The following is a 13,612-nucleotide window of genomic DNA, read 5'->3' as shown; positions in this document are numbered from 1 at the left end:
ACTCCTACTACTACGACTACTTCTATTGCTACTTCAACTCCTACTTTTCCGATTCCTACTTCTACTCTTACTTTTACTCATTCTCCTACTCCTAATCCTACTGCTTCCACCCCTACTCCTGATTTTGCATTAACTCCTACTACTCCTACTTCTACTCCCATTTCGACTCCAACTCCTACTTTTACTGCTATTCCCACTTTTACTCCTATATATCATATCATCATACACCATACATCATACATGATCATCCATCATACATCATATCATACATACTATTGAAGTTCGAAATCCAAGTTTGCATGTCGGATATTCGGATGTTCAGAAAGTGACGTCACCGAAAATTTTTTTTTTCGTGACGTCTCCATCTATATAGACGAAACTCAGCTAGCCGAATTCCTCAGTCCGGAAACAACCGCGCAGTAGAGCGGACGTATGAAAATCGCGCTCCGCAAATTTCGAATACCGGGTTCTCTACCTCCTGCATCCTGCGTTCCGGGTCCGCTTTCTCGTGCAACTCGAGTTCCAGAAAAAGCGCTCCGTAGTTTCTGCACTCAAGGTCCACTACATGATGAAACTGGACTTCCAGGACAAGCGTTCCATGGTTCCTGCGCTCAAAGTCCACTACCTGGTGAAACTCGACTTCCAGGACAAGAGCTCCGTAGTTTCTACGCTCAAGGCCCACTATCTGGTGAAGTTCGACTCCCAGTACAAGTGCTCCGTCCTTCCCGTTTCATGTTTACAATGAATTCGTTCGATTCATTTTTCGCGCTAGCCCAAATTCAGGAGCTGTCAATGCGATGATCAAATTCATTATAAAATCGATTAGTTAATGATTTACATTGATCCTTAAACAATAATTTTGATGTGTTCTTATACTGAAAATATTTAATACTATTCAAGGTATAACCCGAGGTGGTTAGCGGTAGTCGTTGGAGGTGGTGGGAGATGGACGAGGAGGAGGACGAGGATTTGTGCAGGGTGAGTAAAACACTTTTATAATATTTGATGGCAATTGTATTTATATTTTATCTGAAATAGTTCAAACTTGTCATGCTTACATTAAATTATTTCAATTCATTTTCTGCGCAAGTCCAAATTCAGGAGCTATTATTGCGCCAATCAAATTTGTTATATTGTTAATTACTTAATTAATTAATTACATTAGTCCTTACACAATATTTTTGATGTGTTTTCATATTGAAAATATTTATTACCATTCCAGGTATAACCCGACGTGGTTATCGGTGGTTGTTGGGGGTGGTTGGCGGTGGTTGGTGGTGGTCGGAGGTAGACGAGGTGAGGGACGAAGAAGACGAGAACAATATGGACGAGGAGGGCGAAGATTAGTGCTCGGTGAGTTCAACATTATTGTAATATTTAATGGCAATTGTAGTTATATTTGATCTAAAATTTTTCAAATTGTCACGTTTACAATAAATTATTTCAATTCATTCTCCGCGCAAGTACAAATTCAGGAGCTACGAATGCGCCAATCGAATTTGTTATATTGTTAATCAATTAATTAAATAATTACATTAATCCTTACACAATATTTTTGATGTGTTCTTATGCTGAAAATATTTTCACTATTCAAGGTATAACCCGAGGTGGTTCGAGGTGGTTGTTGGAGGTGGTTGGCGGTGGTTGGAGGTGGTTGCAGCTGATCAGGGAGGAGGACGAAGAAGACGAGGAGAACGAGGATTTCTACATGGTGAGTAAAATATTTTTATAACATTAAATGGCAATTGTCATTATATTTTATCTACAATTTTTCGATCTTGTCACGTTTACAATTAATTATTTCAATTCATTTTTCGCTCATGCCCAAATTTAGTGGCTATCAGTGCGTTAGTAAAATTTCTATAATTTTCCATAATTTTCTCATAATCTTCTTAATGAAATTTGTCAATACTAATATTATAACAATCCATACACAATATTTTTTATGTGTTCTAATATTTGAAATATTTATTACTATCCCAGGTGTAAGCCGAGGTGGTTATCGGTGGTTGTTGGAGGTGGTTGGCGGTGGTTGGAGGTGGTCGGAGGTGGTCGGAGGTGGACGAGGAGGAGGACGAGGAAGATGAGGAGAACGAGGATTTCTGCATGGTGAGTAAAATATTTTTATAACATTAAATGGCAATTGTCATTATATTTTATCTACGATTTTTTAATCTTGTCACGTTTACAATTAATTATTATTTCAATTCATTTTTCGCGCATGCCCAAATTCAGTAGCTATCAGTGGGCTAGTAAAATTTCTATAATTTTTCATAATTTTCTCATAATCTTCTTAATGAAATTTGTCAATACAAAAATTATAAGAATCCTTACACAATATTTTTCATGTTTTCTAATACTTAAAATAATTATTGCTAATCTAGGTATAACCCAAGGTGGTTATCGATGGTTACTGGAGGTGGTTGGCGGTGGCTGGAGGTGTTCGGAGGTGGACGAGGAGGAGAACGAGGAAGACGAGGAAACCAAGGTGGACGAGGATGATGAGGATTTGTGCACTGTGAGTATAACATTCTTAAATAACGAATAGAGTAGGAGTAGAAGTGGGAATAGGAGTAGGATCACGAGTAGAAGTGGGAATAAGAGTAGGATCAGGAGAAGGTTCACAAGTAGGAGTAGGAATAGGATTAGGATCAGGAGTAGGAGTAGGAGTAGGATCAGGGGTAGGAGTAGGAGTACGAAAGGACTAGGATCAGGGGTAGGAGTAGGAGTAGGAGTAGAAGTTGGAGTTGGAGTGGAAAGGTGAGTGGAGGGGAGGGAGGAAAGGGAGACGCAACTCCCAAGCTAGGAATGAGCGCACGCGCGCTGAGGAGCCGGGAGTCCCTCCGAAGTTATGCTTCGGTGGTTCCGGGGAGTCTCTCATCCCGTACCAGAGTGGCCGATGGGTTTTTAGTGGGGGCGGGTCCCACACTACCCTGTGTTTCTTGCGTGAAACAGAGGGTGTGCATAAGGCATTTTCCCATCGAGAGACAAAAAAAAAAAAGGATAGGATAGGGTAGGGTCCACTCTCCTCCCCGCCCCGCCCACCCCCCTCCCCGCCCCACCTCTCCCCCCTCCCCACACCCCGCCAAAATATCTCAAACTTGTCAAGTTTACAATAAATTGTTTCAATTCATTTTTCACGCAAGCACATATTCAATAGCTATAAACGCGCTAATGAAATTTATTACATATTGATTAAATAATTATTTATAACAATCCTTACATAATATTTTTGATGTGTTCTTAGTCTGAGAATATTTATTACTATTCCAGGTATAACCCGAGGTGGTTGGCGGTGGTTGGCGGTGGTCGAGCTGGACGAGTTGGAGGACGAGGATTCGTGCTCGGTGAGTTTAACATTTTGACAATATTTGATGAAGTAGAATCAGCATCAGGAGTAGGATCAGGGGAAGATGTAGAAATAGGAGTAGAAGTAGGAGTAGTGGTAGGAATAGGACTTGGAGTAAGAATATGAGTAGAAGTAGGAATAGTAGGAGTTGGAGTGGGATTAGGAGTAGGAGTAGTCGGAGTAGGAATAGGAGTAGGAGTAGGAGCAGAAGTAGGTAGGGCGGGGTGGGTCGTGAGAGGGGAGGGGAGGGGTGGGAAGGGGATATTATCATATCAAGTTATCAGTAATAAGCAATAGCGGGTAAAATATTAGCTTACTTTTGTAAGTATTGATGAATATAGCCTCTATGAATATTCATTGTTGATATATAAGGTCTGGCAACGTACCTACTTTCTGTAAGAGATGTTGAAGGTTTTCAACATAATTATGTTTCAGTTCTGTGCCCCACCTAGTGATCCACTAGTACATATCCTCCGACGTGACATCGCTGTACTACGTATAAAGAAGAAAAGATTTACTAAGATGCAAATTGCTCCTCTCTTCTTGCCATTGAGCTTTCAGCCATTGTTGCGCTGTGTGTTTAAAATTTAGGACAGTATATAATATAGAATAACAGGTACAGCTACGAATATAGCACTACAATAAATCTTATAGAAATGAGCTCTCATTGAGATTTCTCTGTATTTATAACTCGACGCGAGAAGGCAAAAATCAATGTAATGCCATCTGTAAGGTAATTGGACTCGTATTTGCACTACGAGAACTCGTTGGGCATTTTGCGGTGAAGTTTGAAAAATTGTTGTACAAGAAATTAAATAACTATGAAAATGGATAAAAAATATTATTTCTAATTGTGAATGTAGCTAATACAGCTTTAACCGTATATTGATTATGTTAATGATCTATTGTTACAAGATCGGAATTAGATGAGCTCTCTAAATACTTTTTTCTAGTCTATTAATTTATATCATGTATATGTAAATGTATATTTCTTCAGTTTATACAATCACTGCACCAGGATTACCCTTGCCACGTTTTATGGTGCGCTTGTGTAATTTGTATATTATTAACCTTACGTTTTACTCTATTTGCGACAAGTTGTGAGTGTTTCTGATTTCTTGGCAATCATTTATCTACATGTATGTGTATATATGTATATGTATACTTATGCATGTGTATATACATATATACACATGTTTAAAACTAGATTTTTACAATAAACACAGAGGTTTTAGTATTTTCACATACGGATTTCTGTGTATAGGTATACTTGAACTAAAATATCCTTATCTCTAATACGGAGTTCTTCGTAATTCGCATTTGTTCATGTAACCCAATGTCCTACATACGATGGCAAAAATCGAGATCCAACTCAACTGAGTCTCAAAGCCCTGTTGACATAAAAGCAGCTATTTGATAGAAATTATAGTTTATAGTTTACACAGCCCTTTGCATGATATTTCATTATAAATACATATGTTTCAATGTACTTAGGAATAATGTATCAAATATACAGAGGTCATGTGCAAATAATAAATGAATTCGACCGCAGTTTGATGTATTCATTAGAGCTTTAACAATAAATTTAAGCTTTGTTACTTCTTTTATTTTATTATGGATAATCAAAAACATTTCCGACTATTCGTGCTGTGGAAGCATGAGGATTAAACCAAATGTAGCAAAAGATTAGAAACAGTGTATGTAGAATACGGGTATTTTTCTAATAATGCAAACACGTGCCGCTAGCTTAGTTTTGACATATCTAGAATACCACGCCTTGCGAATTAGCTTTCCAGACAGAGATGAATGATGAATTTGAAGGACTGCATTATCGTTGTTGAATACTCTATGCCTCGTGGGAAACGAAAATCTTTAACGATAAAATTGATGCACCGGATCATCGTCGACTTTAACTTTTGAAATGTCCTACCATTTTCGAACACCTACTACCTCCCCCTGCCACCTCTGACCATCAATGGCCACTTTCGACCACCCCCTATCACCTTCTGCCAGCGCCGACCACCTCCTACCATTTCCGAACACCTCCACCCATCCTATTTACCTATATTACTAGATTAGCTATGATATGAAAAGAGAAGAATTATTCATTTCGAAATGGGATTCTATTCGACGCGCGCACGACGTATTTCATAACATTGATATTCCGATGTATTCCATAACATAAATATTCATAAATATTCCAACAACTTTTCATTTGCTTTCTCGATCTTGGATTTTCGTAGGCATAGAATCGAAACGCTGTTTTAGCTAGTCGCAAGTGAAGTATCTACGTTGGGTAGAGAAGCTGAATAGTTTTTCGAAAAGTGTTTGAATGGAAAAAAATTCAGAGTAACTGTAATACATCACGGATGCGCCAATTTTGATTAAGATGAAATGGATTCTCCGTACATGAGACAGTATTTAACGCAGCGTAGTGATTTAAAGACCTAAGAAGGTGACAGGAAGAGAAGGAACGAGGCTTCTTAACACTTCGAGTGTATTTTAACACACATTTGAAATGTACGAGCAAAATTTTTCATCATCCAACTGTCGCAGAACGGCAGCGTTATCAGCTGAGCCGTTAACTGAAGGATATATCTTCAGTCAACGGCTGACCATCGAAGGGCCTAGCCGCTTGAGTCTGGAATCGGCAGGAGAGATAAAGTGCGTATTTCTTGTATGAAATGTGAAAACTAAAATCATTATACATCATATTATATCATCGTACATCATACATCATACATCATACATCATATCATATCATCACACATCATACATCATACATCATACATCATCATACATAGTATCAAAGTTCGAAACCAAATTTCGGATGTCGGATGTCCAGAAAGTGACGTCACCAATTCAAAATCAGCTAGACGAATTCCTCAGTCTGGAAACAACCGCGCAGTAGAGCGGACGGATGAGAGTCGCGCTCCGCAAATTTCGAGTACGGGTTCTCAACCTCTCGGATCCCGCGCTTCGGGTCCGCTACGTATTTCGAGTACCGGGTTCTCAACCTCCCGGATCTACAATAAATTATTTCAATTCGTTTTTCGCGCAAGCCGAAATTCAGTAGCTGTCAGTCCGCTAATAAAATTTCTCGACTTCCAGGATAAGCGCTCCGTGGTTCCTGGTTCACGTTTACAATAAATTATTTCAATTCGTTTTTCGCGCAAGCCGAAATTCAGTAGCTGTCAGTCCGCTAATAAAATTTCTCGACTTCCAGGATAAGCGCTCCGTGGTTCCTGGTTCACGTTTACAATAAATTATTTCAATTCGTTTTTCGCGCAAGCCGAAATTCAGTAGCTGTCAGTCCGCTAATAAAATTTCTCGACTTCCAGGATAAGCGCTCCGTGGTTCCTGTTTCACGTTTACAATAAATTATTTCAATTCGTTTTTCGCGCAAGCCGAAATTCAGTAGCTGTCAGTCCGCTAATAAAATTTCTCGACTTCCAGGATAAGCGCTCCGTGGTTCCTGGTTCACGTTTACAATAAATTATTTCAATTCGTTTTTCGCGCAAGCCGAAATTCAGTAGCTGTCAGTCCGCTAATAAAATTTCTCGACTTCCAGGATAAGCGCTCCGTGGTTCCTGGTTCACGTTTACAATAAATTATTTCAATTCGTTTTTCGCGCAAGCCGAAATTCAGTAGCTGTCAGTCCGCTAATAAAATTTCTCGACTTCCAGGATAAGCGCTCCGTGGTTCCTGGTTCACGTTTACAATAAATTATTTCAATTCGTTTTTCGCGCAAGCCGAAATTCAGTAGCTGTCAGTCCGCTAATAAAATTTCTCGACTTCCAGGATAAGCGCTCCGTGGTTCCTGTTTCACGTTTACAATAAATTATTTCAATTCGTTTTTCGCGCAAGCCGAAATTCAGTAGCTGTCAGTCCGCTAATAAAATTTCTCGACTTCCAGGATAAGCGCTCCGTGGTTCCTGGTTCACGTTTACAATAAATTATTTCAATTCGTTTTTCGCGCAAGCCGAAATTCAGTAGCTGTCAGTCCGCTAATAAAATTTCTCGACTTCCAGGATAAGCGCTCCGTGGTTCCTGTTTCACGTTTACAATAAATTATTTCAATTCGTTTTTCGCGCAAGCCGAAATTCAGTAGCTGTCAGTCCGCTAATAAAATTTCTCGACTTCCAGGATAAGCGCTCCGTGGTTCCTGGTTCACGTTTACAATAAATTATTTCAATTCGTTTTTCGCGCAAGCCGAAATTCAGTAGCTGTCAGTCCGCTAATAAAATTTCTCGACTTCCAGGATAAGCGCTCCGTGGTTCCTGGTTCACGTTTACAATAAATTATTTCAATTCGTTTTTCGCGCAAGCCGAAATTCAGTAGCTGTCAGTCCGCTAATAAAATTTCTCGACTTCCAGGATAAGCGCTCCGTGGTTCCTGGTTCACGTTTACAATAAATTATTTCAATTCGTTTTTCGCGCAAGCCGAAATTCAGTAGCTGTCAGTCCGCTAATAAAATTTCTCGACTTCCAGGATAAGCGCTCCGTGGTTCCTGGTTCACGTTTACAATAAATTATTTCAATTCGTTTTTCGCGCAAGCCGAAATTCAGTAGCTGTCAGTCCGCTAATAAAATTTCTCGACTTCCAGGATAAGCGCTCCGTGGTTCCTGTTTCACGTTTACAATAAATTATTTCAATTCGTTTTTCGCGCAAGCCGAAATTCAGTAGCTGTCAGTCCGCTAATAAAATTTCTCGACTTCCAGGATAAGCGCTCCGTGGTTCCTGGTTCACGTTTACAATAAATTATTTCAATTCGTTTTTCGCGCAAGCCGAAATTCAGTAGCTGTCAGTCCGCTAATAAAATTTCTCGACTTCCAGGATAAGCGCTCCGTGGTTCCTGGTTCACGTTTACAATAAATTATTTCAATTCGTTTTTCGCGCAAGCCGAAATTCAGTAGCTGTCAGTCCGCTAATAAAATTTCTCGACTTCCAGGATAAGCGCTCCGTGGTTCCTGGTTCACGTTTACAATAAATTATTTCAATTCGTTTTTCGCGCAAGCCGAAATTCAGTAGCTGTCAGTCCGCTAATAAAATTTCTCGACTTCCAGGATAAGCGCTCCGTGGTTCCTGGTTCACGTTTACAATAAATTATTTCAATTCGTTTTTCGCGCAAGCCGAAATTCAGTAGCTGTCAGTCCGCTAATAAAATTTCTCGACTTCCAGGATAAGCGCTCCGTGGTTCCTGTTTCACGTTTACAATAAATTATTTCAATTCGTTTTTCGCGCAAGCCGAAATTCAGTAGCTGTCAGTCCGCTAATAAAATTTCTCGACTTCCAGGATAAGCGCTCCGTGGTTCCTGGTTCACGTTTACAATAAATTATTTCAATTCGTTTTTCGCGCAAGCCGAAATTCAGTAGCTGTCAGTCCGCTAATAAAACTTCTCGACTTCCAGGATAAGCGCTCCGTGGTTCCTGGTTCACGTTTACAATAAATTATTTCAATTCGTTTTTCGCGCAAGCCGAAATTCAGTAGCTGTCAGTCCGCTAATAAAATTTCTCGACTTCCAGGATAAGCGCTCCGTGGTTCCTGGTTCACGTTTACAATAAATTATTTCAATTCGTTTTTCGCGCAAGCCGAAATTCAGTAGCTGTCAGTCCGCTAATAAAATTTCTCGACTTCCAGGATAAGCGCTCCGTGGTTCCTGTTTCACGTTTACAATAAATTATTTCAATTCGTTTTTCGCGCAAGCCGAAATTCAGTAGCTGTCAGTCCGCTAATAAAATTTCTCGACTTCCAGGATAAGCGCTCCGTGGTTCCTGGTTCACGTTTACAATAAATTATTTCAATTCGTTTTTCGCGCAAGCCGAAATTCAGTAGCTGTCAGTCCGCTAATAAAATTTCTCGACTTCCAGGATAAGCGCTCCGTGGTTCCTGGTTCACGTTTACAATAAATTATTTCAATTCGTTTTTCGCGCAAGCCGAAATTCAGTAGCTGTCAGTCCGCTAATAAAATTTCTCGACTTCCAGGATAAGCGCTCCGTGGTTCCTGGTTCACGTTTACAATAAATTATTTCAATTCGTTTTTCGCGCAAGCCGAAATTCAGTAGCTGTCAGTCCGCTAATAAAATTTCTCGACTTCCAGGATAAGCGCTCCGTGGTTCCTGGTTCACGTTTACAATAAATTATTTCAATTCGTTTTTCGCGCAAGCCGAAATTCAGTAGCTGTCAGTCCGCTAATAAAATTTCTCGACTTCCAGGATAAGCGCTCCGTGGTTCCTGTTTCACGTTTACAATAAATTATTTCAATTCGTTTTTCGCGCAAGCCGAAATTCAGTAGCTGTCAGTCCGCTAATAAAATTTCTCGACTTCCAGGATAAGCGCTCGGTGTGCTCGGTGAGTTTAACGTTTTTATAATATTCGATGGCAATTGTAATTATATTTCATCTAATCGTTTTCAAACTTGTCATCTTTACAATAAATTATTTCAATTCATTCTTCGCGCAAGCACAAATTCAGTAGCTCTAAATGCGCTAGTTAAATTTATTCTACTGTCAATTAATTAATTAATTATATCAATTCTTACACAATATTTTTGATGTGTTCTTATACTGAAAATCTTTATTATTATGGCAGGTATACCCGTGGTGGATATCGGTGGTTGTTGGAGGTGATTGGCGGTGGTTGAAGGTGTTCGGAGTTGGACGAGGAGGAGGACGAGGAGGACGAGGATTTGTGCTCGGTGAGTAAAACACTTTTATAATATTTGATGGCAATTGTAATTATATTTCATCTGAAATATTACAATTTTGTCACGTTTACAATAAATTATTTCAATACATTTCTCGTGCAAGCACATATTCAGTAGCTATGATTAATCTTATGCAATTCATCATATTATTAATTAATTAATTAATTATATCAATCCTTATACAATATTTTTGATGTGTTCTCATACTGAAAATATTTATTACTATTCCAGGTATAACCCGAAGTGGTTGGCGGTGGTTGGAGGTGGTCGGAGGTGGACCAGGAGGAGGACGAGGTGGACGAGGAGGCGGCGAGGTGGGTCGTGGGAGAGGAGAGGAGAGGTGGGGTCGAGGCGGGAAGGGGAAGGGGAAGGGGGAGGGGGAGGGAAGGGGAAGAGGTGGGCGGGGTGGGGGGGTGAAGAGGGGAGGGGAGGGAGGGGAAGGGGCAGGGAGGGTAGGGCGGGAGGGAGAGGGACGGGGACGGGGGGGGGGGGGGGGGGGGGGGGGGGGGGGGGGGGGGCGCGTACCATGCTCTATTAACTTTAACGGGCTCGCACTGACATCCGGCCTCCACTCCCCTCCCTTCCTCCCTCCCTCCCTCCCTCCCTCCCTCCCTCCCTCCCGCCCCGCCCTCCCTCTCTCCCCTCCCCTCCCCTTCCCACCCATCCCCCTCCCCTCTTCACCCCCCACCCAGCCCACCTCTTCCCCTTCCCTCCCCCTTCCCCTTCCCCTTCCCTCCCCCCACCCCACCTCTCCTCTCCTCTCCCACGACCCACCCCGCCGCCTCCTCGTCCACCTCGTCCTCCTCCTGGTCCACCTCGTCCTCCTCTTCGTCCACCTCCGACCACCTCCAACCACCGCCAACCACTTCGGGTTATACCTGGAATAGTAATAAATATTTTCAGTATGAGAACACATCAAAAATATTGTATAAGGATTGATATAATTAATTAATTAATTATTAATATAATAAATTGCATAAGATTAATCATAGCTACTGAATATGTGCTTGCACGAGAAATGTATTGAAATAATTTATTGTAAACGTGACAAGTTTGTAATATTTCAGATGAAATATAATTACAATTGCCATCAAATATTATAAAAGTGTTTTACTCACCGAGCACAAATCCTCGTCCTCCTCGTCCTCCTCCTCGTCCAACTCCGAACACCTTCAACCACCGCCAATCACCTCCAACAACCACCGATATCCACCACGGGTATACCTGCCATAATAATAAAGATTTTCAGTATAAGAACACATCAAAAATATTGTGTAAGAATTAATATAATTAATTAATTAATTGACAGTAAAATAAATTTCTTTAGCGCATTTATAGCTACTGAATTTGTGCTTGCGCGAAGAATGAATTGAAATAATTTATTGTAAAGATGACAAGTTTGAAAAAGATTAGATGAAATATAATTACAATTGCCATCGAATATTATAAAAACGTTAAACTCACCGAGCCACACCGAGCGCTTATCCTGGAAGTCGAGAAATTTTATTAGCGGACTGACAGCTACTGAATTTCGGCTTGCGCGAAAAACGAATTGAAATAATTTATTGTAAACGTGAAACAGGAACCACGGAGCGCTTATCCTGGAAGTCGAGAAATTTTATTAGCGGACTGACAGCTACTGAATTTCGGCTTGCGCGAAAAACGAATTGAAATAATTTATTGTAAACGTGAACCAGGAACCACGGAGCGCTTATCCTGGAAGTCGAGAAATTTTATTAGCGGACTGACAGCTACTGAATTTCGGCTTGCGCGAAAAACGAATTGAAATAATTTATTGTAAACGTGAACCAGGAACCACGGAGCGCTTATCCTGGAAGTCGAGAAATTTTATTAGCGGACTGACAGCTACTGAATTTCGGCTTGCGCGAAAAACGAATTGAAATAATTTATTGTAAACGTGAACCAGGAACCACGGAGCGCTTATCCTGGAAGTCGAGAAATTTTATTAGCGGACTGACAGCTACTGAATTTCGGCTTGCGCGAAAAACGAATTGAAATAATTTATTGTAAACGTGAACCAGGAACCACGGAGCGCTTATCCTGGAAGTCGAGAAATTTTATTAGCGGACTGACAGCTACTGAATTTCGGCTTGCGCGAAAAACGAATTGAAATAATTTATTGTAAACGTGAACCAGGAACCACGGAGCGCTTATCCTGGAAGTCGAGAAATTTTATTAGCGGACTGACAGCTACTGAATTTCGGCTTGCGCGAAAAAACGAATTGAAATAATTTATTGTAAACGTGAACCAGGAACCACGGAGCGCTTATCCTGGAAGTCGAGAAATTTTATTAGCGGACTGACAGCTACTGAATTTCGGCTTGCGCGAAAAACGAATTGAAATAATTTATTGTAAACGTGAACCAGGAACCACGGAGCGCTTATCCTGGAAGTCGAGAAATTTTATTAGCGGACTGACAGCTACTGAATTTCGGCTTGCGCGAAAAACGAATTGAAATAATTTATTGTAAACGTGAACCAGGAACCACGGAGCGCTTATCCTGGAAGTCGAGAAATTTTATTAGCGGACTGACAGCTACTGAATTTCGGCTTGCGCGAAAAAACGAATTGAAATAATTTATTGTAAACGTGAACCAGGAACCACGGAGCGCTTATCCTGGAAGTCGAGAAATTTTATTAGCGGACTGACAGCTACTGAATTTCGGCTTGCGCGAAAAACGAATTGAAATAATTTATTGTAAACGTGAACCAGGAACCACGGAGCGCTTATCCTGGAAGTCGAGAAATTTTATTAGCGGACTGACAGCTACTGAATTTCGGCTTGCGCGAAAAACGAATTGAAATAATTTATTGTAAACGTGAACCAGGAACCACGGAGCGCTTATCCTGGAAGTCGAGAAATTTTATTAGCGGACTGACAGCTACTGAATTTCGGCTTGCGCGAAAAACGAATTGAAATAATTTATTGTAAACGTGAACCAGGAACCACGGAGCGCTTATCCTGGAAGTCGAGAAATTTTATTAGCGGACTGACAGCTACTGAATTTCGGCTTGCGCGAAAAACGAATTGAAATAATTTATTGTAGATCCGGGAGGTTGAGAACCCGGTACTCGAAATACGTAGCGGACCCGAAGCGCGGGATCCGAGAGGTTGAGAACCCGTACTCGAAATTTGCGGAGCGCGACTCTCATCCGTCCGCTCTACTGCGCGGTTGTTTCCAGACTGAGGAATTCGTCTAGCTGATTTTGAATTGGTGACGTCACTTTCTGGACATCCGACATCCGAAATTTGGTTTCGAACTTTGATACTATGTATGATGATGTATGATGTATGATGTATGATGTGTGATGATATGATATGATGTATGATGTATGATGTATGATGTACGATGATATAATATGATGTATAATGATTTTAGTTTTCACATTTCATACAAGAAATACGCACTTTATCTCTCCTGCCGATTCCAGACTCAAGCGGCTAGGCCCTTCGATGGTCAGCCGTTGACTGAAGATATATCCTTCAGTTAACGGCTCAGCTGATAACGCTGCCGTTCTGCGACAGTTGGATGAT

At 40.8% G+C, this 13,612-nt stretch overlaps 1 protein-coding gene across 1 annotated transcript in view; it reads left to right on the top strand.

The window, feature by feature from the left end:
* The window catches only part of LOC124221706 (uncharacterized), a 65,866-nt gene extending 60,987 nt beyond the window's left edge, over nucleotides 1–4,879 (top strand). Inside the window, exons 2-8 of the mRNA XM_069134512.1 lie at nucleotides 901–978; nucleotides 1,223–1,353; nucleotides 1,596–1,711; nucleotides 1,984–2,109; nucleotides 2,385–2,518; nucleotides 3,274–3,347; nucleotides 3,785–4,879. Coding sequence (XP_068990613.1) covers nucleotides 901–978; nucleotides 1,223–1,353; nucleotides 1,596–1,711; nucleotides 1,984–1,989 — 331 coding nt within the window. The 3' untranslated portion in view covers nucleotides 1,990–2,109; nucleotides 2,385–2,518; nucleotides 3,274–3,347; nucleotides 3,785–4,879. The remainder of the gene's footprint in view (nucleotides 1–900; nucleotides 979–1,222; nucleotides 1,354–1,595; nucleotides 1,712–1,983; nucleotides 2,110–2,384; nucleotides 2,519–3,273; nucleotides 3,348–3,784) is intronic.
* The last annotated feature ends 8,733 nt before the right edge of the window (nucleotides 4,880–13,612 follow it).

The sequence above is a fragment of the Neodiprion pinetum genome, chromosome 1 (assembly GCF_021155775.2).
Source record: "Neodiprion pinetum isolate iyNeoPine1 chromosome 1, iyNeoPine1.2, whole genome shotgun sequence".
Classification (NCBI taxonomy): domain Eukaryota; kingdom Metazoa; phylum Arthropoda; class Insecta; order Hymenoptera; family Diprionidae; genus Neodiprion; species Neodiprion pinetum.
This window is presented reverse-complemented; position numbering and strand designations above follow the sequence as displayed.